The sequence below is a fragment of the Oncorhynchus mykiss genome, chromosome 11, assembly GCF_013265735.2.
Source record: "Oncorhynchus mykiss isolate Arlee chromosome 11, USDA_OmykA_1.1, whole genome shotgun sequence".
In the NCBI taxonomy this organism is placed as follows: Eukaryota; Metazoa; Chordata; class Actinopteri; order Salmoniformes; family Salmonidae; genus Oncorhynchus; species Oncorhynchus mykiss.
The window spans coordinates 19,822,844-19,850,633 of NC_048575.1; the positions used below are offsets into that span (position 1 = coordinate 19,822,844).

The 27,790-nt window shown below is 43.3% G+C and overlaps 1 protein-coding gene across 1 annotated transcript in view; it reads left to right on the forward strand.

Moving 5' to 3' along the window:
- mtrr (5-methyltetrahydrofolate-homocysteine methyltransferase reductase) overlaps positions 1-11,611 on the forward strand; it is a 32,718-nt gene extending 21,107 nt beyond the window's left edge. Inside the window, exons 13-15 of the mRNA XM_036935134.1 lie at positions 3,426-3,518; positions 10,395-10,580; positions 10,698-11,611. Of these exons, the coding sequence (XP_036791029.1) occupies positions 3,426-3,518; positions 10,395-10,580; positions 10,698-10,842 (424 nt within the window). The 3' untranslated portion in view covers positions 10,843-11,611. The remainder of the gene's footprint in view (positions 1-3,425; positions 3,519-10,394; positions 10,581-10,697) is intronic.
- Positions 11,612-27,790: the final 16,179 nt, after the last annotated feature.

A 27,790-nucleotide genomic window follows, 5' to 3' on the forward strand; every position in this document is an offset into this window, starting at 1 on the left:
CACTACCCTCTGGAAAGACTTACAGTTGTGTGCGGAGCAGTTGCTGTACCAGGTGGTGATACAGCCCGACAGGATGCTCTCGATTGTGCATCTGTAAAAGTTTGAGTGTTTTTGGTGACAAGCCACATTTCTTCAACCTCCTAAGGTGCTGTCTGTGTGGGTGGACTATTTCAGTTTGTCCGTGATGTGTAAGCCGAGGAACCTTACTTTCCACCTTCTCCACTACTGTCCCGTCGATGTGGATAGGGGGGTGCTCCCTCTGCTGTTTCCTGAATCCACGATCATCTCCTTTGTTTTGTTGACATTGAGTGTGAGGTTATTTTTCTGACACCACACACACACCACACATTTTCCTGACACCGCCCTCACCTCCCCCTGTAGGCCGTCTTGTCATTGTTGGTAATCAAGCCTACCACTGTAGAGTCGTCTGCAAACTTGATGATTGAGTTGAACAGGGCGGGGTCGTGACCCAGGGTCTCGAGCTTAATGACGAGTTTGAAAGGTACTATGGTGTTAAATGCTGAGCTGTAGTCAATGAACAGCATTTTTACATAGGTATTCCTCTTGTCCAGATGGGTTAGGGCAGTGTGATTGCGATTGCGTTGTCTGTGGACCTATTGAAACAGACTCAGGAGTCCGAATGCTAGGACAGAGAAAAGGCCTGTCATATCAGGGGTCTTCTGAAAAGCTATCGACTGTACTTTGCTGGTGAATTACCAGTCCTTTTCCTACAAAACATTGTCATTGTCATCCAGAGCGAGTTTCAATTCACACCGCTTTAGAAAATGAGAAATGTGACGTCAGTCAGTCCCCTCACAATGACTCATTCTGTGGATGTGAATGGGTTAGGTATTAAACCCAGGAAGTAACATCTTATCCCTGAGGGCCTCTGACTACTGCAGCTCTCCACAAAGAGATGAGAACTCCATCCATCCTTCTTCCAGCTTTTCTTCTCTAGTTCTTTCTGAATAGTTGTTCTCTTGTCACCTCTCTCTCTGCCCAGATGGGGCATGGTGATGGCGCTTGACCTTTTTAGATGGCCAGATGACTGATGCGTTAGTAAAGGTTTGTGTGTGTGTGTGCCCAGCAGGTGTGCAGTGTAGATAGCATCACACCGCCTCAGTGTTTTGTGTCTTTGTGTCAACTCTGTGCATAGGATTCTGGAAGCCCTGCCAGATTCGTTGGCCACAGGAGTAATCACTTTTATAGAAGCGGGGCTTACGTTCAGTGGAGAGATTTAGACACACACACACACACACACACACACATACATCAGTTTTTTCCATTCGCGCCGGCCGTCAGCTAATCAGACGGTTACAATCATTTTCAGACGGTTACTTTTTCCACCTTGTATTTACTAGGTTTCCTTTCATTTAAAAGGTTAAATTCGCTAGTCCATAGTGCCAACTCCCACTAGAATGAACGATATGCATCTTTTAGCGATCTATTGATAGAATAGGCTGCCTGTCAGTCAAAGTGAGCGTTGATAGGATAGGCTGCCTGTCAGTCCAAAAAATGTCCACGGAAGCGGGAGAAAGCATGATGCTCGTAAATGTCCCATGTAATGTAAGTGGTAACGATGAGTCGTACTTAGCCTAATTATTGTTTTCTGGCACATTCATTTATTTTCTTTCGCTTGTTTGACGTAGCCAGCCACATGAAGTCATGGGGCATAGTAGGCTATTTTACTGTGCTTTGACACCTAAACAGTAAGTTGACTAGTTTATAAAAGGGTGTCGAACTGACTACACAAAGTCTATCTCCTATATCCCTTCCACGGCCGGACTACTGCATTTGGGTCCCTGAGACACCAACTTCCAGGGGGCCCACAACTCAAAAAATAAAAAACAATTGGTTAGGGGCCCCCTGGAGGTCAAGAGCCCCGGGGTACGAGCCCTGTCTGCCCATTCGGTAATCCGGCCCTGATCGCTTTGCCATTCATAAATCATGCAACTTGCTTATATGTCCCAATAAGATATAATAGACAAGTAAACCAAAGGATTTCCTCTTAAAAGAATAATGTGCAAATATTGTACAATCCAGGTGTACAAGGCTCTTAAGAGACTTAGTCAGAACAACTCACAGCTGAAATCACTGCCAAAGGTCATTTTAACATGTATTGACTTGGGTGAGAATACTTACGTAAATGAGTGTCTGTATTTCATTTTCAGTACATTTGCAAACATTTCTAAAAACATGTTTCCACTTTGTCATTATGGGGTACTGTGTGTAGATGGGCGAGAAAAATATCTCCGTACTCCATTTTGAATTCCGGTTGTAACAACGGTGTGGAATAAGTCCAGGGTTATGAAGACCTTCTGAAGGCACCGTATAATCAAGCTGTTTATCAGTCCCTCTGTGACCGCCGATAACTTGGGAACGAAGTTCACTACAAATACACAGTTAAATGTCTTTGCATTTGAAGCGAAGGATCAAAAATGAAATAACAACCGAGATGACGGCATAAAAATATGAATACGGTACGCCTATAGGCTACATAGGCCGATATATTTCAAATATATTGTAATTACATGTAATGTTCTATTTATAGGCTACATTTTTGCCTCAGTATATTTCATGATGTGTAACAACGTGCGCGGTCATGTGCCAAATAAATCTGTGATTGAGTGCATTATTATAGGTTATAATTCTAATGTTAAGGTACGATTTGAATGGAGAAATTTGGTCGGAGAGCAGCGCTGTATCCATATCCGACACATGCTTTCTGCGTGGTGTTTAGGGAAACGCATGTTACATCTTCTACCGTTGTAGGAAATCACTCACGTTAACCTTTCATCGCTATCAGGAAACTAGGCCCTGAGCATATAGGCCTTGACCTAGACGATATCCAAAACATCTAACAATAAACTGAATTCATACATTTTTAGTAATCTAAATTGTAAAGTCATGTCTTCCTACACAATACTGCCACACATTGTTCCAATTTGTGAGGTAAACTCAATAAAGGATTCAATAATTTCACTGTGTTTTGGATGGAATCAACCCGTTAAATGTACCAGGTGACACCTAAATGCAGCTCCTTAGGCAGAAAATGTAGTCACCTGGCTGGCTATTTTTTAGTATTTGGCTGGATACTCTATTTACTTGTGGAAAACACTGACACATACGGGTGCCGGCCTACTCAAGTTCTTGTTTTCATTTTCATGCATTGTGGAGTGTGATCCATCTTTTTTTTGCGTGTACTTTTCGTGTCCCCTCTGTACTGTGTCATTCCCATCCATGCATTAGGTAATTGTGGCACTCTACTCTATTGGTGTTGTAGAGAGATAGATACAGCAGTGTCACTGCTCCATTTAACCTCTGTTGTGAGCAAGGACTGTCCCGTCTTCTCTCTCTGTGTTTTTATTGATTTGGCTTTGAGCTCCCTTGTGTATTTATTTATTTTCTCCTTTTTTGTCTTTCAGGGAGAAGGAGAGGGAGGAAAACCCGGAGGCAGAGTTTGGTGAGACCTGGCTGTTCTTCGGTTGTCGCCATAGAGATCGAGACTTCCTGTTTAGGTGAGGGTCATTCTGACAAACATTTGTCATTCTGACAAACACCCTATTCCTTATGGGCCCTGGTCAAAAGTAGTGCACTATATAAGGAGTGTGATCCCATTTCGGATGCACCCATGCATCCCCAATGTCTAGCACCCACCTTGGTGACCTTGGACTTTTCCTACAATCAGAGTGCAGATCATCATGTAAACAAACTGTCTGAGTGAGGCTGTACTGTGACAGCGTGGTTCCCTGGAACGCGTCACTTCCTCTGTGTCCTTGATGGCGGTGGCGTGATTGAGAAGATGGTAAGATTGGACCTTGAAGGACAAGACTTTAAACTTCATATGACAGGATTATGGTCTGGCTGCCACATAGGACCACAGAGATACAGTATGTCTCACTAGAACTACACTGTATGGCAGGGATAGGCAACTAGATTCACCCTTGGAACGATTTTTGTCGGAGAGGATGGCCGGGGGGCCCGGACATAATTAGAATAATTTGTACATTGCGAATTAACCAACTAAGCCCAATAAGAGATTGTATTTGAAAATACAATCATTTCATCATACCTTGATTACATTGAGACACAATCGCTTATGTTATGTTGGTGGGCCAGAATATATCACTCACGGGCCAGTTTTGCACCACGGGCCGCCAGTTGCAGACCCCTACTGTATGGGCTACTGAGCAACACTGGTACGTACACAGGGACATGGAGCTTTTAGCTGGGATGGGGCATATCGTTGGATGGAGGGTATATTTTACACTGTAGTGTTTCAAAGCTCACAAACCCATAGAGAGATATACAGTAGATATGACACTAGATCAAATAACATTGTATTGTTAATATACAGTTTAAGTCGGAAGTGTACATACACCTTAGTCAAATACATTTAAACTCAGTTTTTCACAATTCCTGACATTCACCACCTAGGGGCGGCCCATTAGGAAGTCCAGGACCTAGTTGCACAGTGCAAGGTTCAGATCCTGGGCCCCGAGCTTGGAGGGTACAATGGTGTTGAATGCTGAGCTATAGTCAGTGAGGTATTCCTCTTGTCCAGATGGGATAGGGCAGTGCGATGGCGATTGCATCGTCTGTGGATCTATGAGGGTGGTAAGCAAATTGAAGAGGGTCTAGGGTGTCAGGTATGGTAGAGGTGATATGCTCCTTGACTAGTCTCTCAAAGCACTTCATGATGACAGAAGTGAGTGCTATGGGGCAATAGTCCATTTTGTTCAGTTACCTTTGCTTTCTTGGGTACAGGAACAATGGTGGACATCTTGAAGCAAGTGGGGACAGCAGACTGGGACAGGGAAATAATGAATATGTCCGTAAACATTCTAGCCAGCTGGTTTGCGCGTGCTCTGAGGATCCGGCTAGCGATGCCGCCTGGGCCGGCAACCTTGTGAGGGTTAACACGTTTTAAATGTCTTACTCACGGCCACAGAGAAGGAGAGCCCACAGTCTTTGGTAGCGGGCCGCGTCGGTGGCACTGTCTTATCCTCAAAGTGGGCAAAGAAGTTGTTTAGCTTGTCTGGAAGCAAGACGTCCGTGTCCGGGACGTGGCAGGTTTTCCCTTTTTAGTCCGTGACTGTCTGTTAATACAATCACACCATGAGTATTTAATCATGAAACATACACTACCGCCTTTCTTCTTCCCGGAGAGTTCTTTATTCTTGTCTGCACGATATACTGAGAACCCAGATGGCTGTATAGATTGGGACAGTATATGAGTATGTTACAAACCCTGATGGAGATCCTCGTCCTGAGCTCGTCTACTTTATTATCCAGAGACTGAACGTTAGCGAGTAATATACTCTGGGGCAGTGCATGGTGTGCACGCCTCCTGAGTCGGACTAGAAGTCCACTCAGAATACCTTTTCTCCGCCGTTCCTGTTTTGGAGCAGCCTCTGGAATAAGTTAAATTGCCCTGGGTGAGGATCCAATTCGGGAAAGTTGTATTCCTGGTCATAATGCTGGTGAGTTCTTTCCGGCTGTATGTAATAGCGCAAAACAAAATGTGAGAAATAACACACACAAAAAACTAAATATTACAAATTTGCTTAGGAGCTAGAAACAGACCTGCCGTATCTGTCAGCGCCATCTTACTATCAATCGATTCAGTTGCAGTTCCAGTTCAGAAGACTGTGCACAAAACGGTGCATTGGTCGCAGAAATCATGAAAGAACAGATCAAAGAAAAATCTGCCTGTATTCGTATATTGCCCTCTATCTCTTTGTTAAATACGTCCTCACAGCCAGGTATCCTGGGCTGGTGGGTGTTTGTTCACAATGTGGGTCTCTCTATCTGGGGGAATTCAAAATGGAGCCCCCCACCCGTGACTGAATCGATTTAACATGTGCTAATGAGCATGAAACAGCTGTATCAATCAAAACCAAATGCTGCATTTTCAGGAAGACAAGATTTTTCTTGCGCTGTAGGAAGGTACATTTGGATTCATGTTATGTATGAAACTGTATGTTTACTGTGTGAATGACCCATGTCAGCATTCAAACATGTTCTCTTGCAGCATGATACAATCATTATATTAATCTTTACTCCAGGAAAAAAACAGCCTACAATGTTTCACATGTTCTTTATTATTATTATTATTATTGACCTAACCCGACTAGCCATCAGTGGGGGTCTGAAATGTGAACTGCTAGAAAAAAATGAAGTGTTCCCTTCGATGCTAAATATATCCTGTGGTCCTAGGCTAAACCCTGACATCTTCGATGTGACATTATAGAGGAAAGTTCATTCCAGAATGTTCTTTTTAAAAGCAAACAGGCTATGGGATCAGCCTAATCAACCCCAACATTTAACATCTGTGTTAGAGGTTGACACCAATCTGACCTCCAAACTGTTACGAGCAACCAGACACTCGGACCCCCTGCAGTTTGCACTCATTTTCTTCCTTCCTCGCTCGTTCCCTCCTCGTACCCTCCCTCCCTCTTCATGGATTGTGATTTCACTGCTGAGGGAAATGGGGTTACTGGGCTCTTGTTCAGGGCCATTAAGGACCAGAGTCCCACAACCGGACCAGGGTTGGTTTCTCTGTCAACACACACCAGGGTTTGACTGAGGCCAAAGAGAAGAGCATGGCACAGTGGGGTGTGGGTGGGACCCCTGGTACCAGGATATTAACCTTTCAAACAGAAATTAAAGTTGCATGATATTGCCTGACATTCAACAGAAGAGGGGTAAGGAGAGAGGGAGGAAATGGCAATGCTGTATGTCTCTCATGACAGTCTTATACAGTCAGGTCCAAGAACTGTTGGCACGATTGATAAAGATGAGCAAAAAAAGACTATAATATAAATACAAATACTGAGCTATATTGTATGCTAAAAAAAGGAGGAAATTAGATTTTTATACTAATACCATTGCTCAGAGAAAGAGATGTTGTGTAACAAGTGCTTTTTTTTCCTCAAAAAGATAGTTGTCAAAATGATTGGCACCCCTAAAGATTCTTATAAATATAAACAAACAATTAAATCTCCATTAACATTCTACTTTTTTAAGTTGACCTCAGTATAATAAACGGTATTGTGACCTTCCATGGCTTCCTGTTTCACTGGGGTATAAAAATGAGGTAATCCGCATGTAAAATCTTTGTCATCAAAGATGGAACAGTGGTAAACTTTCCTGGTATTGGACCCATGTGGATCTTGTCCCCACGCACAATGAGGAAGATATGTTGTGAGGCAAAGTCAATTAGAGTGGACAAAGTTGGAGAATTGCAGAACTTGGTCGTATCTTCAGATCTACAATTAGACGCCACCTCCATGCTAATAGGGTTGCCAGAAAAAAACCTATGTTGAGAGCAACAAACAAATGTAAACACCTGGAGTTTGCTAAATCTGATTGGAAACGGTGGTATGTTCAGATGACATGAAAATTGAACTCTTTGGCCACGCACACCAGTAGTGGGTTTAGCATTGAAAGAAGGATGCATATGCAGAAAATAACCTCATACCTACTGTAAAATGAACTTTACCAAGTACCAGGACCTTTTTAGCCAAAAACCTGGTTTCCTCTGCCAGGAGGCTAAATCTTTGCAGCAAGTGGATCTTCCAGCAAGACAATGACCCCAGGCACACATCAACATCCACAAAGAAATTGTTAATTGATCACTAAGTCCACATTTTGCGACGTCCATCTCAGTCTCTGGACATGAAACCCATTGAAAACCTGTGATTTGAATTGAGGAGCGCAGTCCATAAGCACAGAACGAAGGATATCAAGGATCTGGGAAGATTCTGTATGGAGGAATGGTCAAAGATCCCTTCCAATGTGTTCTCTAATCTCGTATAACATTTTAGAAATAGACCCATTTATCCTCGTACGGGTAGGGTATTGAAAACTGGTGTATTGAAAACTGGTGTATTGAAAACCGGGGTATTGAAAGCCGGTGGCAACAATTTTTTACACCCATCTTTCTTGTAGATTTTTTATTTGTTAAACAAAATCTTTCTCTGAGAAATTGTATTTAAATAAAATAATATACATTCCCAATTTTGGGGGGCATACAATATAGCTCAGTATTTGTATTTTATACAGTCTTTTTTTGCTAATCTTTATCAAGGGTGCCAATGATTTTGGACCTGACTGTATATCTGCAGAGAATATGTTGTTATGCTTTCCCCCCTAGACTTTTCTGTTAGTCAATGCCTCACGTTAAAGGGTCAGTGTTCTTTGTTTTTATTTGAAAACCAGGAAGTGAACCCTCATCACTGCTCAGTTGATACCATAGGTGACACACCGGCCCGGTGTCTAGGACACACGTCCTCTTCTTTCTCTTTTGTTCTTCCCTCTCCTGTTTTTTTCTCTTTGTTATTTTAGGGCAGGGATCATCAACTAGATTCAGCCTCGGGACGATTTTTTTCTTGAGCGGATGGTCGAGGGGCCGGTACATAATTACAAATAATTTGTAGGCTGCAAATTGACACCAAGAAGCCCAAACAGATATAATATTTGACTAAAACTTTATCATTTCAAACCTTGCTTACATTTGGATATAATCACGTCTCTCTATTATGCGTGGGAAGTACTTGAGAACAAATTTCCAAAATTAAAATCACTTGGAGCTGATTTCCTGGTGTTTTTACTTTTTTTTATGTCCAACAATGAAAATCCCCCCCAAAAATCTCTCTCAATGTTTTTTTTTGCTCAGTAAACTTGGGGCGCCAAATAAAACCATTGCGGGCCAAATTCAGCAAGCGGGCTTGCCAGATAAAGAACCCTGTTCTAGCGTTTAACATACTTGGTAATCTAGGGATTTAGTTGCAGGGCTGTCAGAGGTAAAAAAAAAAAATAATATATAAATAAATAAAAATACTAATTGTTTGTAATGAGTTATCCAGATTAACATGGTAATGGTATTGTTGCAGCAACAATACATAACATTTAACCCAATATAGGTGAACGAAAAAGGAAAGAGCAGAATGGGAAATAATAACAATACATCTCCTTTACTCTCTTGTCCTGCAGTATTTACTGCATTTTTACTTATCCTAGTCATGGTCTCCTTATTTTATTAAAACTAGCTTTTAAAAGTCTCCCGGCTACTGCAAAACGATCTTCACCAGAGTTCCTTTAACCAGACCACATATGTCTGTCTGTCTCTGCATCTTCTCGTCTGTCTGTCTCTGCATCTTCTCGTCTGTCTGTCCGTCTGTCTGTCTCTGCATCTTCTCGTCTGTCTGTCTGTCTCTGCATCTTCTCGTCTGTCTGTCTGTCTCTGCATCTTCTCGTCTGTCTGTCTGTCTCTGTATCTTCTCGTCTGTCTGTCTCTGCATCTTCTCATCTGTCTGTGTCTGTCTGTCTCTGCATCTTCTCGTCTGCATCTTCTCGTCTGTCTGTGCATCTTCTCGTCTGTCTGTCTGTCTCTGCATCTTCTCGTCTGTCTGTCTGTCTCTCTGCATCTTCTCGTCTGTCTGTCCGTCTGTCTGTCTCTGCATCTTCTCGTCTGTCTGTCTGTCTCTGCATCTTCTCGTCTGTCTGTCTGTCTCTGTATCTTCTCGTCTGTCTGTCTCTGCATTTTCTCATCTGTCTGTGTCTGTCTGTCTCTGCATCTTCTCGTCTGCATCTTCTCGTCTGTCTGTGCATCTTCTCGTCTATCTGTCTGTCTCTGCATCTTCTCGTCTGTCTGTCTGTCTCTCTGCATCTTCTCGTCTGTCTGTTTGTCTGTCTGTCAGTCTGTCTGTCTCTGCATCTTCTCGTCTGTTTGTCTATCAGTCTGTCTCTGCATCTTCTCGTCTGTCTGTGTCTCTGCATCTTCTCGTGTGTCTGTCTGTCTGTCTCTGCATCTTCTCGTCTGTCTGTCTGTCTCTGCATCTTCTCGTCTGTTTGTCTGTCAGTCTCTCTGCATCTTCTCGTCTCTGTCTGTCTGTCTCTGCATCTTCCCTTCCTTCCTTCCTTCCTTCCTTCCAACCTTGGGTAAGGTTCTTCACCGGCTCAGAAAACTCAGTAGACCTTACTGTTGCTACCTACCCAAGGCCCTATTAAAAAACATATTGAGATGGAACACACACAGTGTTGTGGCAAGGATAGGTGGATTGATTGTAAAAAATATGCTTATAAGAGGGCCTCGACCTTGCTTATGAAATCCATATTTGACCATTTATCTTCCATTAAATAAGACGTATCGGTGGCCTGTGTTTTTATAGGTAGGCTTGTACACACGGCTGGGATGGAACTTTATTGAGCTTGACTGTTTTTTGTCTATTTTGGAAATGAAAACTGTTTTCATGCCCTGAACTAACTCTCTTTTTCTTCTCCTCTCGTGCTTCTCTTATTCTTTGTTCTCTTGCTTAGTCCTCTCTCTCTTTTCTCCTCTTTCTTTTCTTCTTGCTCTCGCTCACACTTTTCTTCTTCTTTTTCTCCAGAGAGGAGCTGCAGGGGTTTGTGGGTAAAGGAACCCTGAACCATCTGAAAGTGTGTTTCTCGCGAGACACTCAGATGGGGACAGAGACCAAGACAGGTCCTAGATACGTCCAACATAACCTGCTCCTCCATGCCAAAGATCTCACCAACCTCCTCCTCAAGGAGAATGGATACCTCTACGTCTGCGGGTGAGCTTAGGGTTGATGGTGATGATGATGTCAATAGGAAAACCATGGAATAGTCTGGTCTATTATTTTAGTGGCTGTGGATCTGGATTTACTGACTTAATTACTTTGCTCCCACAGTGATGCTAAGAACATGGCTAAAGACGTGAACGAAACCCTGATAGAGATGATATCAGCAGAGCTTCAGCTGGATAAACTAGATGCCATGAAGAGATTGGCTGGACTCAGGGAGGAGAAACACTATTTACAGGACATATGGTGCTGAGTGGATGAATCTTCAACATATCTTATGTCACAGACCGAAAAGATCCATATAGAATTTTAGTGGGCCATTCATTTCCTTTAAGCAACACAAGCTGACCATATGCATGTTGTTCCTCTTGCCTCATTGCACCTGACCATAAACTTCATAAACTGACCATAGAAGATTGAGTTTCAAGTACTGTAGTTGTTTTATAGTGGAATTATGCAAGACTAACACACTGCCTGTTTAGCTTACTCCTCATCCTACTTCACATTCTTGTCTTCCAATACTTTTTTTGCTGTGTGCAAAAATGTGTCCAAAATACAAAAGGTGTGTTTGCTTGAAAAGGTTTAAAGGTCTCTGATGTATTTCTTATGCTCACTGTATGATGATAATGAGTGATACCTATCTTGGCACGCGTACAAGACGAGATGAAACCCATTCAGAGATAACGATCAAAGGTAATGCATTTTGATTGATATGGCATGATTGTGTTTTTAATTTGAGAATAATTCAATTGTTCAAGGTGACTTTCCTCACTAGATGAAGCTGTAGTCGGTGGTTAGTTAATTGAAGGATTTTCGCTATGGGCCTTCCACCGTACCCTAGAGAGACTTCTCAGAATTAAATCTTCAGACACTGCTAGTCTTTTTATATCAGCAGGCCTCTCGTCAGGATGGGAGAGGGAAAAGATGTTGACAGTCTCCACAGCTGGGCTAGACTGGGCTGGGGCTCTGTATGAGAATGGATGACAACATCACACTCAATAAAGCTTTGCCAAGTAAACAAATCAACTTCTTCTTGTCTGTCAGAGTAAAGTATAGGCCTGTCCATGAGGTCGGACCGGGGTGGAGAATTGTGTTACGGACTGGACAAATTGGAGGAATTTCAAACACAGTTCAATGAATACCAGAGCGGTTTGGACATTATCAATAAGTCTCGGCCACTTTCTCCTGCTGCTCCACTTTGTCAGAGGATCATCATATCAGTAGTGGTGGTTTGAAACCTTTGTCCCTGCAGCCTGGATGCCTGTCTCACTGTCTGCTTTAGCCAACTCCTTTTGTTGCCATGACAACACGAGCCCCGAGGGTCATATGGAATGATACAGGTTATGAGTCACCGAGGTCATCGTACTGTATAGACGTCACTAAACCGTGATGAGAGGTAATTTGTATTTTCATGCACAAAATGTCTTTGGCCAAAAGATTTGGTTGAAGCTGAGATGAGCTGGCATCCAGGCTGAGTGTCAGGGAGGAATTACAGGCTGCAAGTCACCAAGGCTGTTTTCTAAACGTCACTGAATAAGGTGGAAAGGAGTTGGGTATTGAATGTGATGAATGGTCTTTTCATTGATCCACAATCCACAAACGTTATCATGCAGCTATCATTCTTAACCCAAGGCTGAATTATTTTTTTGGGGGGGGGTGCAAATATCAGTAGGCCTTGGTAGCTAGAGAACAATTTATCATCCCCTGCTAAAGGACAAAAGATAAGTTAAGCAATCGCTTAGATGTCTGCTAAAAGGTGAGAAAAGTTGTTGTTTTAGTGAGAGAAGGAAGTAAGGTTTAGGCTCTTCTCCACACGCATGCTTGACGAACACACACAACACATGCTTAAGCTTGATTAATGGCACCAAGCTCACCCAGTGTGTAATAAACAAGAGGGGAAACTGTAATCAAGTTTGGCCTCGTCTTTGACCAAGCAACACCCCCTGAAAATCGTCGCTGCTGACTGGGTTTTTGGGGAAGGCGCATCACTCTTCGCCTCCTCCTTATTTACCTAGCCTATTCGCATCCCTTCACCCCCACCTGAAAAATGACCCTCTCATCTGAAGACGGAGAGCCCCGCGGATCCTCCGGCCCCGTCATGGCCACCGCGCAGTAAGGACTGATGAAGTTTTAAATTACAGTTTCTTAATTAAAAAGGTTCAAGGTGCCTTTTCCGTCTGCAGTGAGAGGCGAGACGCAAAGAGGTAATCGAAATAAATCAGACAAAGAGAGAGAGCTAGGCGCTAGTGAGGACTGGAGGATAATGCTATGATAGATCTGTGTAGTTAAGAATGGCGTAAATGAAGCAGAAAGATGTATATGGAAGGTAATGACTCATTAGGTGGAAGTGTAGGTAGCGTGGGGGATGTAGTTCGGTTCTCAGGTTGTTCGGGGGTACAAGAAATGTGTTACCGTACAAACAAACTTCAACCCAATACAGTGGGTGCAGATGGGGGATATTGAATGTGCCAATCTTTCCCATTGATTTGGTGATTGAAGCCTGCAGTTATCTTCTGATGCTCATCCCCTGCCTGGCCTTATGCCCGTAAAGGTCCAATGCAGCCGTTTTTGGGTAACCATTAAGCACTGTGATAGTTTTCAATAAACTGGTAAAAAAAAAAAAAAGAAAGGCAATTTCTCAAGCAAGAATTTTGCTAGTACTGTATGGAAGTAGTCTAAGTGGAGAAAAATTACACAAATAAAACCTGTTATTGGAAGAGGTTTGGAACTCTTTTATTAACTAATTTACCGCATGGTGATGTCACCATGGAAAGCCAAAACTCAGGCGGTCTTTTCAAACAGCTCTTACACTAAAAGGGCATTATCATAATTTTCACAATTTCACAGTATTATTCCAACCTCATAGTGTGGAAATATATATAAAACCGGTAAATCATGTATTTGACTGCACTGGGCCTTTAAACTTCTAGGACCGAGGAGGACACACTCAGTTCTCAGACTGAAGTGCATGGGGAAATGTCTACTCTGTGGTCTGCTCCATCATTTAAAACAAACATACAAATACTGCTAGATCCAGCTTGACTCTAGAGAGAGTGCCAACTGTACACACACTGATGTTCACTCCAGCGTCTGTCAAGAAAGACCAGAGGCGACAAAAAAAAAGGCTGTTGTGATATTGCGTTTCCTGCGCTGTTCTGATTTCGCTGTGGAAACTGGAAAATGTATGATTTATATTCCAGGGCTTTCTGTTAATCAACGGCAGATACCTCCAGTCCACAAAGAATCGAGTAAACATTTGCTGTAATTGAGGCTGGTAGATTGAGGATGAATTCAATAACAAGTCCCATCTCCCAACCCTCCTAAGCTTTTAAAGATTGTTTTCATTTATGAAGTTACCTTACTATGGTAATAGACAGCTACAGTATGTGACAACCATCGTAATATGTGGTCTTAACATACTGCACTGAGGTATATACTACACACAACTCCTCACAACGAAGTAGGATTTATCTCTTGATATACAGTGCTATAGGCAGTCGTAAAACACCTGGTGTGAACATTCATCTTCTATATTCTAGTCGCACGCATATATTTGTCCCAAATGCAAGGAACTGAATATGGATGTATCTCTAAAACAAACACCTCTCATTGCTTCTTATTTCTACACAAAAGCAAAGTAAAAACACTAAACTCAGCAAACCCAAAAAACAACAACTCGCATTGCACCAATTATATTTTCAGCTAGGAACACTCTCAATCATCATTAGTCAAAGACAAAACCCAAATTAAACATAAATCGTTTTAGCGTGTATAAACTTTGGGCAGCGAGTGGCGGTCGAATGTGTGTTTCCCAAGATTGACGACATCCTGCGTCCTGACAGACATAATGACTTATGCAAATGAGTGATTAATTGGATTTCAGAGAGATTAGTGTGTTGGGCAGTGAGGGACGTGCTAAGACTGAGGGATGGACAGTGTGTGTGTGTGTGTGTGTGTGTGTGTGTGTGTCTGCGCGAGAGAGAGAGTGTAATTATGTTCTATCTATTACCGGGTATATTTAAAAGAAAATCTGTTCACTCAATAAACTGCTTTCCCCTCCTTCTAGTATGTTCAGATGAACTCTATTCTAAAATCCTACCAGCAGGACTATGTGCTCTTTAGCCCTTTAGCTCATCATCACCACACATATTGACCTCCCCTGTCTCAGCCTCCAGTATCTGCTCTCTTTCTCTCTGTTGCTCTCTCCCCTGCTCTCTTTCTCTCTGTTACTCTCTCCCCTGCTTTCTTTCTCTCTTGCTCTCTCCTCTACTCTTTTTCTCTCTTTCTCTGTTGCTCTCTCCTTCTCTACCTCTCCCCCCTTTCACGCTCCTCTCTCTCTCTCAATTCAATTAGATTCAAAGGGGCTTTATTATATATAAATTTTTTGTCATTTAGCAGATGCTCTTATCCAGAGCGACTTACAGTAGTGAGGGCATACATGTTTGTACTTTTTCGTTCTTGGCATGGGAAGCATACAGTGCATTCAGAAAGTATTTAGACAGCCTTATTCTAAAATGGTTGGAATCCAAAAATGTCCTCAATCTACACACAGTACCCCATAATGACAAAACAAGAACAGGTTTTGAGAAATATTCAGACCCTTTGCTATGAGTCTTGAAATTGAGATTAGGTGAATCCTGTTTCCATTGACCATCTTTGAGATGTTTCTACAACTTGATTGGAGTCCACCTGTGGTAAATTAAATTGATTGGACATTTGGAAAGGCACACACCTGTCTATGTATGGTCCCACAGTTGACAGTGCATGTCAGAGCAAAAACCAAGCCATGAGGTCGAAGAAATTTGTCTGTAGAGCTCCGAGACAGGATTGTGTCGAGGCACAGATCTGGGGAAGGGTACCAAAAAATGTCTGCAGCCTCTCAATAGCAAGGCTATGGTCACAGAGTCTGTACATAGTCATAGCTTTTCTTAATTTCTGGTCAGTCACAGTGGTCAGGTACTCTTGTTTTTTTATTAATTCTTTCCAATGTGTAAAGTAATTATCTTTCTGTTTTCTCATGATTTGGTTGGGTCTAATCGTGTTGCTCTGTGGGTACTGTTTGTGAATAGAGCCCCAGAACCAACTGGCTGAGGGGTCTCTTCTCTAGGTTCATCTCTCTGTAGGTGTTGGCTTTGTTATGGATGGTTTGGGAGTCACTTCCTTTTAGATGGTTGTAGAATTGAACATCTCTTTTCTGGATGTTGATAATTAGTGGGTATCATACTAATTCTGCTCTGCATGCATTATTTGGGGTTTTAAGTTGTATACGGAATATGTTTTTGCAGAGTCTCAATTTGGTGTTGGACACATTATGGGACTTCTTGGTTGCTGAGTGGACCCCGGGGACCTCATAACCATGGAGGGCAATGGGTTCTATAACTGATTCACGTATTTTTAGCCAGATCCTAATAGGGATGTCAAATGTTATTTTGATGGCGTAGATGGCCCTTCCTGCCTTGTCTCTCAGATCGTTCACAGCTTTGTGGAAGTTACTTGTGGTGCTGATGTTTAGGCTGAGGTAGGTATAGGTTTTTGTGTGTTCTAAGGCAACGGTGTCTAGATGAAATTTGTAGCCCTGGCAACTGGACCTTTTTTGGAACACCATTATTTTTGTTTTACTGAGAGATTCACTGTCAGGCCCCAGGTCTGACAGAATCTTTGGGGAAATTTAGGTGCTGCTGTAGGCCCTTGGTTGGGGACAGACGCACCAGAACATCCGCAAACAGTAGACATGACTTCAAAGTCTAGTAGGGTGAGGCCGGGTGCTGAAGACTGTTCTAGTGCCCTCGCCAATTCATTGATATGTATGTTGAAGAGGGTGGGGCTTAAGCTGCATCCTTTTTCACCCCACAGCCCTGAAGAAAGAAACTTGTGTGTTGTTTTGCCAATTTTATGTGTTTGTGTACATTGATTTTATTATGTTATGTTTTTCCCACAACACCACTTTCCATCAATTTATACAGCAGACCATCATCCCATATTGAGTCAAAAGCTTTTTTGAAATTAACAAACCATGACAACACTTTGCCTTGGTTTTGGTTCATTTGTTTGTCAATTGGGATGTGCAGGGTGAATACGTGGTCTGTCCCATGGGAATTTGGTAAAAAGCCAATTTGACAATGTTTGATAATGCAGAATATTTTCCCTAGGTTGCCGGAAGTAGCCGGGGTCGAATTTGTCAACATTTTTGTGGATTGGGATGATCAGTCCTTGGTTCCAAATATTGGGGAAGATGCCATAGTTGAGGATGATAAAGAGTTTAGACATCAAAGCCAAACCAGTTGGACTCTGTTTGTATATTTTATTATTTCAATTAGGAGACCATCAACACCACAGGCTTTTTTTGGTTGTAGAGTTTGTATTTTGCCCTGTAGTTCATTCAATGTAATTGGATAATCCAGTGGGTTCTGGTAGTCTTTAATAGTTGATTCTAAGATTTGTAATTCATCATGTACTGTATATGTTTTTGCTATTTGTTCTTTGTTATAGGGCAAACAGGAGAAGTGGTTTCCATTTTGGATAGATATTGTAGCTCTTCGTGTTGTTGGTTTAATGTGTTCCAATTTTCCCAAAAGTGGTTAGATTCTTCAATTACATAGAGATGATTTCTGACATGCCGTTCCTTCTTTTTTCATCGTGTATTTCTGTACTTTTTAGTGTTTCACTATTGTGAAGGTGTATGTTCAGGTTTTATGGGTCTGTTTTTGGTTGGATATGTTTCTCTATCTTTCATAGGCTTTGCATTCTTCATTAAACCCTTTGTCATTGTTGTTAATTTTCTTACATTGTCTGCTTGAAATGTTATGATTTTATAGGGAAGCTGAAAGGTTAAATATGCGGTTTAGATGTCCTACTGCCAGGTTAACACCTTCACAATTGCAGTGAAACATTTTGCCCAGGAAGTTGTCTAAATGGGATTGAATTTGTTGTTGCCTAATAGTTTTTGGGTAGGTTTCTACACTACTTTCCTTCATCTATAGCATGTCTTAATAGTATGCAGTTGGTTTGGCTTTGATGTCTCATGATTGATTATTGCTTTGTTCAAGTAGACTGTGATTTTGCTGTGGTCTGATAGGGGTGTCAGTTGACTGACTGTAAACGCCCTGAGAGACTCTGGGTTGAGGTCGTTGATAAAGTAGTCTACAGTACTACTCGACTCAAATGTTATTAGTCGCATACACACGTGTCTTTGGCAACATTACATTTTATCAAATAAATTCTGTTATTATTACGCGATTAAACTAATCATGTAAATTTAATTTACTAGGAAGTTGGAGTACCATGAAAAATCTTCAGATTACAAAGATATCATTTTCCGAATATAACTCTTCAGATATTTTAATCTCTGATCAATTAGTCTTCTATGAATGAATTATTCTTTACCTCATGTCAGTCTCATCTGAATGTCGTAAATTGTTGGTTATTTATATTTTTATTTCACCTTTATTTAACCAGGTAGGCCAGTTGAGAACAAGTTCTCATTTACAACTGCGACCTGGCCAAGATAAAGCAAAGCAGTGCGACAAAAACAACACGGAGTTACACATGGGATAAACAAACGTACAGTCAATAACACAGTAGAAAAATCTGTATACAGTGTGTGCAAAGGAAGTAAGGAGGTAAGGCAATATATAGGCCATAGTGGTGAAGTAATTACAATTTAGCAGCTAACACTGGAGTGATAGGATGTGCAGATAAGGATGTGCAAGTAGAACTACTGGTGTGCAAAAGAGCAGAAAAACTCAAACAAATATGGGGATGAGGTAGGTAGTTGGATGGGCTATTTACAGATGGGCTGTGTACAGCTGCAGTGATCGGTAAGGTGTTCTGACAGCTAACGCTTAAAGTTAGTGAGAGAGAAGTAAGTCTCCAGCTTCAGTGATTGTTTGCAATTCGTTCCAGTCATTGGACGCAGAGAACTGGAAGGAAAGGCGGCTGGCGTGGGTGTTGGCTTTGGGGATGACCAGTGAAATATACCTGCTGGAGCGTGTGCTACAGGTGGGTGTTGCTATGGTGACCAGTGAGCTAAGATAAGGTGGAGTATTACCTAGCAAAGACTTATGACCTGGAGCCAATGGGTTTGGCGACAAATATGTAGCAAGGACCAGCCAACGAGATCATACAGGTCGCAGTGGTGGGTAGTGTATGGGTCTTTGGTGACAAAACAGATGTCACTGTGATAGACTGCATCCAATTTCCTGAGTAGACTGTTGGAGGCTATTTTGTAAATGACATCGCCGAAGTCAAGGCTCGGCAGGATAGTCAATTTTACGACGGTATGTTTGGCAACACGAGTGAAGGAGGGTTTGTTGCGAAATAGGAAGTCGATTCTAAATTTCATTTTGGATTGGAGATGCTTACTATGAGTCTGGAAGGATAATTTACAGTCTAGCTAGACACCTAGGTATTTATAGTTGTCCACATATTCTAAGTCAGAACCGTCCAGAGTAGTGATGCTAGTCGTGCCGGCGGGCGGGTGCGTGCAGCGATCGGTTGAAGAGTATGCATTTAGTTTTACTAGCATTTAAGAGCAGTTGGAGGCCACGGAAGGAGTGTTATATGGCATTGAGGCTTGTTTGGAGTTTAGATAGCACAGTGTCCAAAGAAGGGCCAGATGTATACAGAAGGGTGTTGTCTGCGTAGAGGTGGATCAGAGAATCACCCGCAGCAGGAGCGGGTATATATCATTGATATATACAGAGAAAAGAGTCGGCCCGAGAATTGAATCCTGTGGCACCCCCATAGAGACTGCCAGAGGTCCGGACAACATGCCCTTTGATTTGACACACTCAACTCTATCTGAGAAGTAGTTGGTGAACCAGGTGAGGCAGTCATTGGAGAAACCAAGGCTGTTGAGTCTGTCGATAAGAATACGGTGATTAACAGAGTCGAAAGCCTTGGCCAGGTCGATGAAGATGGCTGCACAGTACTGTCTTTTATCGATGGCGGTTATGATATCGTTTAGGACCTTGAGCGTGGCTGAGGTGCACCCGTGACCAGCTTGGAAAACGGATTGCATAGCGGAGAAGGTACGTTGAGATTCGAAATGATCGGTGATCTGTTTGTTAACTTGACTTTTGAAGACTTTAGAAAGGCAGGGCAGGATGGATATAGGTCTGTAACAGTTTGGGTCTAGAGTGTCTCCCCCTTTAAAGAGGGGGATGACCACAGCCGCTTTCTAATCTTTAGGAATCTCAGACGATACGAAAGAGAGGTTGAACAGACTAGTAAAAGGGGTTGCAACAATTGTGACGGATAATTTTAGGAAGAGAGGGTCCAGATTGTTTAGCCCAGCTGATTTGTAGGGATCCAGATTATGCAGCTCTTTCAGAACATCAGCTGTCTGGATTTGGGTGAAGGAGAAGCGGAGGGGGGTTTGGGCCAGTTGCTGTGGGCAGTGCAGAGCTGTTGGCCGGGGTTGGGGTTGGGGTAGCCAGGTGGATAGCATGGCCATCCGTAGAGAAATGCTTATTGAAATTCTCGATTATCCTGGATTTTTCGGTGGTGACAGAGTTTCCTAGTCTCAGTGCAGTGGGCAGCTGGGAGGAAGTGATCTTATTCTCTATAGACTTTACAGTGTCTCAAAACTTTTTGGAATTAGTGCTGCAGGATGCAAATTTCTGTTTGAAAAAGCTAGCCTTTGCTTTCCTAACTGACTGTGTATAATGATTCCCGACTTCCCTGAAAAGTTGCATATCGCGGGGACTATTCAATGCTAGTGCAGTACGCCACAGGATGTTTTTGTGCTGGTCAAGGGCAGTCCAAGGGCTATATCTGTTCTTAGTTCTACATTTTTTGAAAGGGCATGCTTATTTAAGATAGTGAGGAAAGCACTTTTAAAGAACAACCATGCATCTTCTACTGACGGGAGGAGGTCAATATCCTTCCAGGATACCCAGGCCAGGTCGATTAGAAAGGCCTGCTCGCAGAAGTGTTTTAGGGAGCGTTTGACAGTGTTGAGGGGTGGTCGTTTGACTGCGGACCCATAATGGACGCAGGCAATGAGGCAGTGATCGCTGAGATCCTGGTTGAAAACAGCAGAGGTGTATTTAGAAGGCATGTTGGTCAGGATGATATCTATGAGGGTGCCCATGTTTATGAAGTTGTTGTTGTACCTGGTAGGTTTCCTTGATAATTTGTCTGAGATTGAGGGCATCTAGCTTAGATTGTAGGAACGGCCGGGGTGGTAAGCATATCCCAGTTTAGGTCACCTAACAGTACGAACTCTGAAGATAGATGGGTGGCAATCAATTAATGTATGGTGTCCAGGGCACAGCTGGGAGCTGAGGGGGGTCTATAACAAGTGGCAACAGTGAGAGACTTATTTCTGGAGAGATGGATTTTTAAAAGTAGAAGCTCAAACTGTTTGGCCATAGACCTGGATAGTATGACAGGATTCTGCAGGCTCTCTCTTTAGTAGATTGCAACTCCGCCCCCTTTAGCAGTTCTATCTTGATGGAAAATGTTGTAGTTGGGGATGGAGATTTCAGAATTTTTGGTGGCCATCCTAAACCCGGATATAGAAACGGCTAGGACATCAGGGTTGGCAGAGTGTGCTAAAGCAGTGAATAAAGCAAACTTAGGGAGGAGGCTTCTGATGTTAACATGCATGAACCCAAGGCTTTTACAGGTACAGAAGTCAACAAATGAGAGCGCCTGGGGACACACAGGTCCGGGGTTAACCTCTACATCATCAGAGGAACAGAAGAAGAGTAGGATGAGGGTACGGCTAAAGGCCATAAAAACTGGTAATCTAGTTCTTTGGGAACTGAGAATAAATGGAGCAGATTTCTGGGCGTGGTAGGATAGATTCAGGGCATAATGTACAGACAAGGGTATGGTAGGGTGCGAGTACAGTGGAGGTGACCAAGAAGGGAGGTGACCAAGAACCCGATGGTCACTGACAGCGCTCTAGAGTTCCTCTGTGGAGATGGGAGAACCTTTACTTTGTCTCTGTACTGATGTTTTGCCTGTTTGATTGCCTTACTGAGGGCATAACTAGACTGTTTGTATTCAGTCATATTCCCAGTCACCTTGCCATGGTTAAGTGCAGTGGTTCTCACTTTCAGTTTTGCATGAATGCTGCCATTTATCCATGTTTTTTTCAAGAGATGAGCTGTAGGTCTACACACAATAGGAGTCCCATCGAAGCCTACCATTGATTATGTACAGAGCTAGCGTTCGACAGAGCTGCAGGCGTTGTGACCTGATTTTGTTGGTTGTTTTGTCATAGTTGTGTCTAGGGGGGCATATGGGGGAGGGAATGCTGTGACCTCCAGGTAGGAACACAGACTAGTACATGTTCCTGGGTCTGGAAATGGTTGGTCTCCTCTCCTCTTCTTCATTAAAGTATGGGGAATGTCAACAAGCACAGCATTTACACAAATGACTGAAGATCGGCTGAGAGTAATTGATGATTCAATTATTGTGGAGGCTGTCTTGTTAGACTTTGGTGCAGCTTTTGACTTACCGATCATAGTCTGCTGCTGGAAAAACGTATGTGTTATGCATCATGGGATGGAGTCTCGCAGGTCTGGGCGCTTATCGCTCTGTTGCTCCTGTGTGAGGTGCTGGGGCTGCGGTTGGGTGCAATGTCTTTCAGGGTGCTGGCAAAGGTTGGGACTGCCGCATTGTATATGTGTATATGCGCTCCATTTAGTTAGTCTGCCTTTTAATTAGTTACTTAGTTGGTCATAGAGGCTGTCCAAGTCCAGGGTGGGATGATGTGCCAGGTGGACATTGGGTTTACCTGCTGTATGCTGGCAGGGTGAAAGTATTTTCGGGGTAGCAGGATAGAGATGACCACTCTTGAGTTGGGGAAAGTGGAAGAAGCTTTTTCAATCACTCCCTTGAGTGTTGTGGCCACCCTTTCCTGCTGGGCCCTCCGGTCGTTGGTGCCAGTGTGATTTATTATGTGGCTGGGGACCAGCTCCAGGGCGAGTCAAATTTTTGGACACAAGAGTTTATCCACTTTGTGTACGGGAAATCATTTTTGTTCTTTAATGTATTTCTCATTTCAGTCCGTGGGTGTGTGTGTGTGTCTTCCCTCCATCTGGGAAGAGTTTTTCACCGCAGTCCAGAGTGCAGACACATCTCTCTCACCAGCTCTCCGGGACTGGTTGAAGGGATTTTGTAATGGTCTGTTAGGGTTTGTGCTGTCTGTGAATCGTTGTTCGAGCTCCACCAGCCTTATCTCCAGCTGGGTGAATTTTACCGTCATATCAATGAAGCAGTGCTGTTTTGGGATCTGGGTTTGCTCAGTGCTGGGAGGGTGACTCTCCTCTTGGGGCTGCTCGTCTGTGGAACAGTTTGAGGAGGAGGTGTGATCCGATTCTCTCAGGGTGAGGGAGTCGTCACCAGAAGTGCTGTGCACTCTCTTTTATTCTGCAAATGTCCTGGCAAACTGTGTGTGGTTTCACTGCACCATTACTGTTACAATCTTGTACAGGTTGAGTCAGTGTCCTTGTTGTCCAGTACTCTGATTTTCCACCCTTTGCAAATACCATCTTTCTTGACAGAGGGGTAGTGTGCTATTTTAGCGCTGTGCCATGACAGGGTCTGTGTGGGAAATGAAATTTTCTTTGTCACATGCACCAAATACAACTAATGCAAATAGTCTGGATAGCCATTTGATTAGATGTTCAGGAGTCTTATGGCTTAGGGGTAGAAGCTGTTTAGAAGCCTCTTGGACCTAGACTTGGCGCTCCGGTACCGCTTGCCGTGCGGTATCAGATAGAACAGTCTACGTACTAGGGTGGCTGGAGTCTTTGACAATTTTTAGGGCCTTCCTCTGACACCGCCTGGTATAGAGGTCCTGGATGGCAGGAGCTTGGCCCCAGTGATGTACTGGGCCGTACTCACTACCCTCTGTAGTGCCTTGCGGCCGGAGGCAGAGTAGTTGCCATAACAGGCAGTGATGCAACCCTTCAAGATGCTCTCGATGGTGCAGCTTTAAAACCTTTTGAGGATCTGAGGACCCATGCCAAAACGTTTGAGTCTCCTGAAGGGGAATAGGTTTTGTCGTGCCCTCTTCATGACTGTCTTGTGTGCTTGGATCATGTTAGTTTGTTGGTGATGTGGATGCCAAGGAACTTGAAGCTCTCAACCTGCCACTACAGCCCCGTTGTTGAGAATGTGGGCGTGCTCGATCCTCCTTTTCCTGTTGTCCACAATCATCTCCTTTTGTATTGATCACATTGAAGAAGAGGTTGTTGTCCTTGCACCACTTGGTCATGTCTTTGACCTCCTCCCTATAGGCTGTCTCATCATTGTCGGTGATCAGCACTACCACTGTTGTGTCATCAGCAAACGTAATGATGGTGTTGGAGTCATGCCTGGCCGTGCAGTCATGAGTGAACAGGGAGTACAGGAGGGGACTGAGCACGCACCCCTGGTGGACCCCGTGTTGAAGATCAGCGTGCAGATGTGTTGTTACCTACCTTTACCACTTGGGGGAGGCCCGTCAGGAAGTTCAGGATCCAGTTGCAGAGGGAGGTGTTTTGTCCCAGGGTCCATAGCTTAGTGATGAGCTTTGAGGGCACTATGGTGTTGAACACTGAGCTGTAGTCAATGAAGAGCATTCTCACATAGGTGCTCCTTTTGTCCAGGTGTGAAAGGGCAGTGTGGAGTACGATTGCATCATCTGTGGATCTGTTTGTGCGGTATGCAAATTGGAGTGGGTCTAGGTATTCTGGGATAATGGTGTTGATGTGAGCCATGACCAGCCTTTCAAAGCATTTCATGGCTACAGACATGAGTGCTACGGGTCGGTAGTCATTTAGGCAGGTTACCTTAGTGTTCTTGGGCACAGGGACTTATGTCAGTGAAAATGTCAGTGAAGACACTTGCCAGTTGGTCAGCGCATGCTCAGAGTATACGTCCTGATAATCTGTCTGGCCCTGCGGCCTTGTGAATGTTGACCTGTTTAAAGGTCTTACTCACGTCGGCTGCGGAGAGCGTGATCACACAGTCATCCGGAACAGCTGATACTCTCATGCATGTTTCAATGTTGCTTGCCTCGAAACGAGCATAGCAGTTATTTAGCTCATCTGGTTGGCTCGTATCACTGGGCAGCTCTTTTCTGTGCTTCCCTTTGTGGTCTGTAATAGTTTGCAAGCCTTGCCACATCCAATGAGCGTCGGAGCCAGTGTAGTACGATTTGATCTTAGTCCTGTATTGGCGCTTTGCCTGTTTGATGGTTCGTCGGACAGCATTGCAGGATTTCTTATAAGTTTACGGGTTAGAGTCCCGCTCCTTGAATGCGGCAGCTCTACCCTTTAGCTCAGTGCAAATTTTGCCTGTAATCCATGGCTTCTGGTTGGGGTATGTACATACAGTCACTGTGGGGACAACGTCCTCTGTGCACTTATCGATAAAGCCAGTGACTGATGTGGTGTACTCCTCAATGCCATCGGAAGAATCACAGAACATATTCCAGTCTGTGCTAGCAAAACAGTCCTGTAGTTTAGCATCTGCTTCATCTGACCACTTTTTTATTGACCAAGTCACTGGTGCTTCCTGCTTTAATTTTTGTTTGTAGGAGGATAATATTATGGTCAGATTTGCCAAATGGAGGGCGAGGGAGAGCTTTGTACGCGTCTCTGTGTGTGGAGTAAAGGTGGTCTAGAATGTTTTTCCCTCTGGTTACACATCTAACATGCTGATAGAAATTTGGTAAAACTGATTTAAATTCCCCTTTATTAAAGTCCCCGGTCACTAGGAGCGGCACCTCTGGATGAGTGTTTTCCTGTTTGCTTATGGCGGTTTACAGCTCATTGAGTGGGGTTTTAGTGCCAGCATTGGTCTGTGGCGGTATGTAGACAGCTTCGAAAATAGAGATGAAAACTCTTTAGGTAGATAGTGTGGTTTACAGCTTACCATGAGATACTCTACCTCAGGTGAGCAAAACCCTGAAACTTCCTTAGATATCGTGCACCAGCTGTTGTTTAGAAATATGCATAGGCCCCCGCCCCTTGTCTTACCAGAGGCTGCTGTTCTGTCCTGCCAATAGAGTGTGTAACCTGCCAGCTGTATGTTCTTAATGTCGTTGTTCAGCTACGACTCTGTGAAACATAAGATATTACAGTTGTTAATGTCCCGTTGGTAGGATAAACGTGCTTTCATTTCGTCCCATTTATTTTCCAGCGATTGAACGTTAGCTAGCAGGACGAAAGTCTAAGGCAGATTAGCCACTCGTCGCCTGATCATCACAAGGCACCCTGATCTTTTTCTGCGAAATCTCAGTTTCCTTCTCCAACAAGTGATGGGGATTTGGGCCTGGTCGGGTGTCTGTAGTATATCCCTCCCGTCCGACTCATTTAAGAAAAACTCTTAGTCTAATCTGTGGTGAGTAATCGCAGTTCTGATGTCGAAGCTCTTTTCGGTCATAAGAGATGGTAGCAGCAACATTATGTACAAAACAAGTTACGAACAACGCGAAAAATAAACAAAATAGCATGTTTGGTTAAGAGCCGATAAGACGGCAGTCATCCCCTCCGGCTCCACCATTGTAACTGTCTGCAAATAGTCTTTGAGGAGATTATTATTATTTTTTACTCTTTCCGTGCTTTGTCATTTTTTATTTCTAAGTACTGTACTGTGATGACCACTGCACAGGGGGAAGCCATGGAGCCGGTTGCCAAAGAGGCCTTTGCATTTGGGTGGGGTAGGCTGAGATGCTCTACTGCCGTTATTGGGTTCAAGGGCTTTCACGCCTCTCACTTCACACCTCAATGCAAATTGAAATAGCAAGTTTGGTAGCCTTTTAACTTAGCATTCAGGCTTTATAGAGTAAAATATCTATAGATTATTGTAATGTATTTTACTTCATGGCTTTAGAAGTAGCTTCAGAATGAACATTACTCACTCCGTTTCAGGTTGGATGGTATTTTCAGGTTTCTGTTGTGCTTCTCCTGCTGGGTTTTGGTTCACTGGATTGTCCTTGGAAGTAAAAATCCTTGGTAAAAATCCATGTTTTAGGTTTGATTTGGAGTGAAGGTTATGTTGTAGAGGGTAGTATCTTTTATAAATCCTTGTGAAAAAATCCAAGCTTAACCAACTCTAAACCATTTTTTTTACAGAGCAATTCTGGAGCACATGAGCTTGTGGCCTCTCTCTCTTTCTGTCTCTCTCTCTCTCTCTCCTCTTTAAGACGTTTATAAGCAGCTAACAGGCCAGTCTAATCCTGCCCATGTCCACATAAGCAGCTAGGATAGGAGACTCATAGTGACTCACCATGAGATGGAGTCATCACGGACCAGCTTAATGTCCAGGGCAGAGAGAGAGAGAGAGGGGGGGTGGGTGGGTGTGTGATGACGTATACTCATCAGTGCTGATTTCATGTCAAGGGTAGAAAAAAGGGGTAGACAGAGTGAGAGAGAGGCGGGCAGAGAGAGGCGACACATACAAGACATGGAGAGGGAGAGAGATTGCGAAGGAGAGAGAACAAAGAATGTTTAGAGACAAGTGGTGAGAGTGGAAAAACTGCTTCAAACTCTCCCTGTTATGTCATCTATCAATGTGTTTACCTGACCGCAGGAGGGGGCGGTAGTTTCACCTGAACCTCCCTTCATACACCTCTCCCCTGCAGAGACACTAGGTTGGACACATGCACACACACACACACAGTTGGGTAAACAAGCACAGGGACAATGCATCAACACTTAAATATCATGCTGGAGAGAGTGTGTGTGTGTGAGTATGCATGCATATGTGTGTGTGTATATATATGTGTGGTACTGTATAACTATTCAGAGTAGGAAGCATTCCTTGATACCTTGCCCATTACACACTGAAGACAGCAAGGCTTTGGAAGGAGGCTGTGAGAATAGCAGAAATTACTTTAATAGCTGAGTGATGCCTTTCATTTTGTCATGAGCAAATATAAGTAATTTCTCATTCACTGAGATACATGCATGCACACACACTCACAGAGGTCAGTAGATATCAAATCAAAATAAATCACATTTGTCATATGTGCCGAATACAACAGGTGTAGTAGACCTTACAGTGAAACGCTTACTTACAAGCCCTTAACCAACAATACAGTTTTAAGAAAATCCCTAAAAAAGTAAGAGATAAGAATAACAAATAATTAAAGAGCAGCAGTAAAGAACAATAGCAGGGCTTTAAACAAGTGGAACCGGTACAGAGTCAATGTGTCAATGTGCGGGGGGCACCGGTGTCGAGGTAATTCAGGTAAT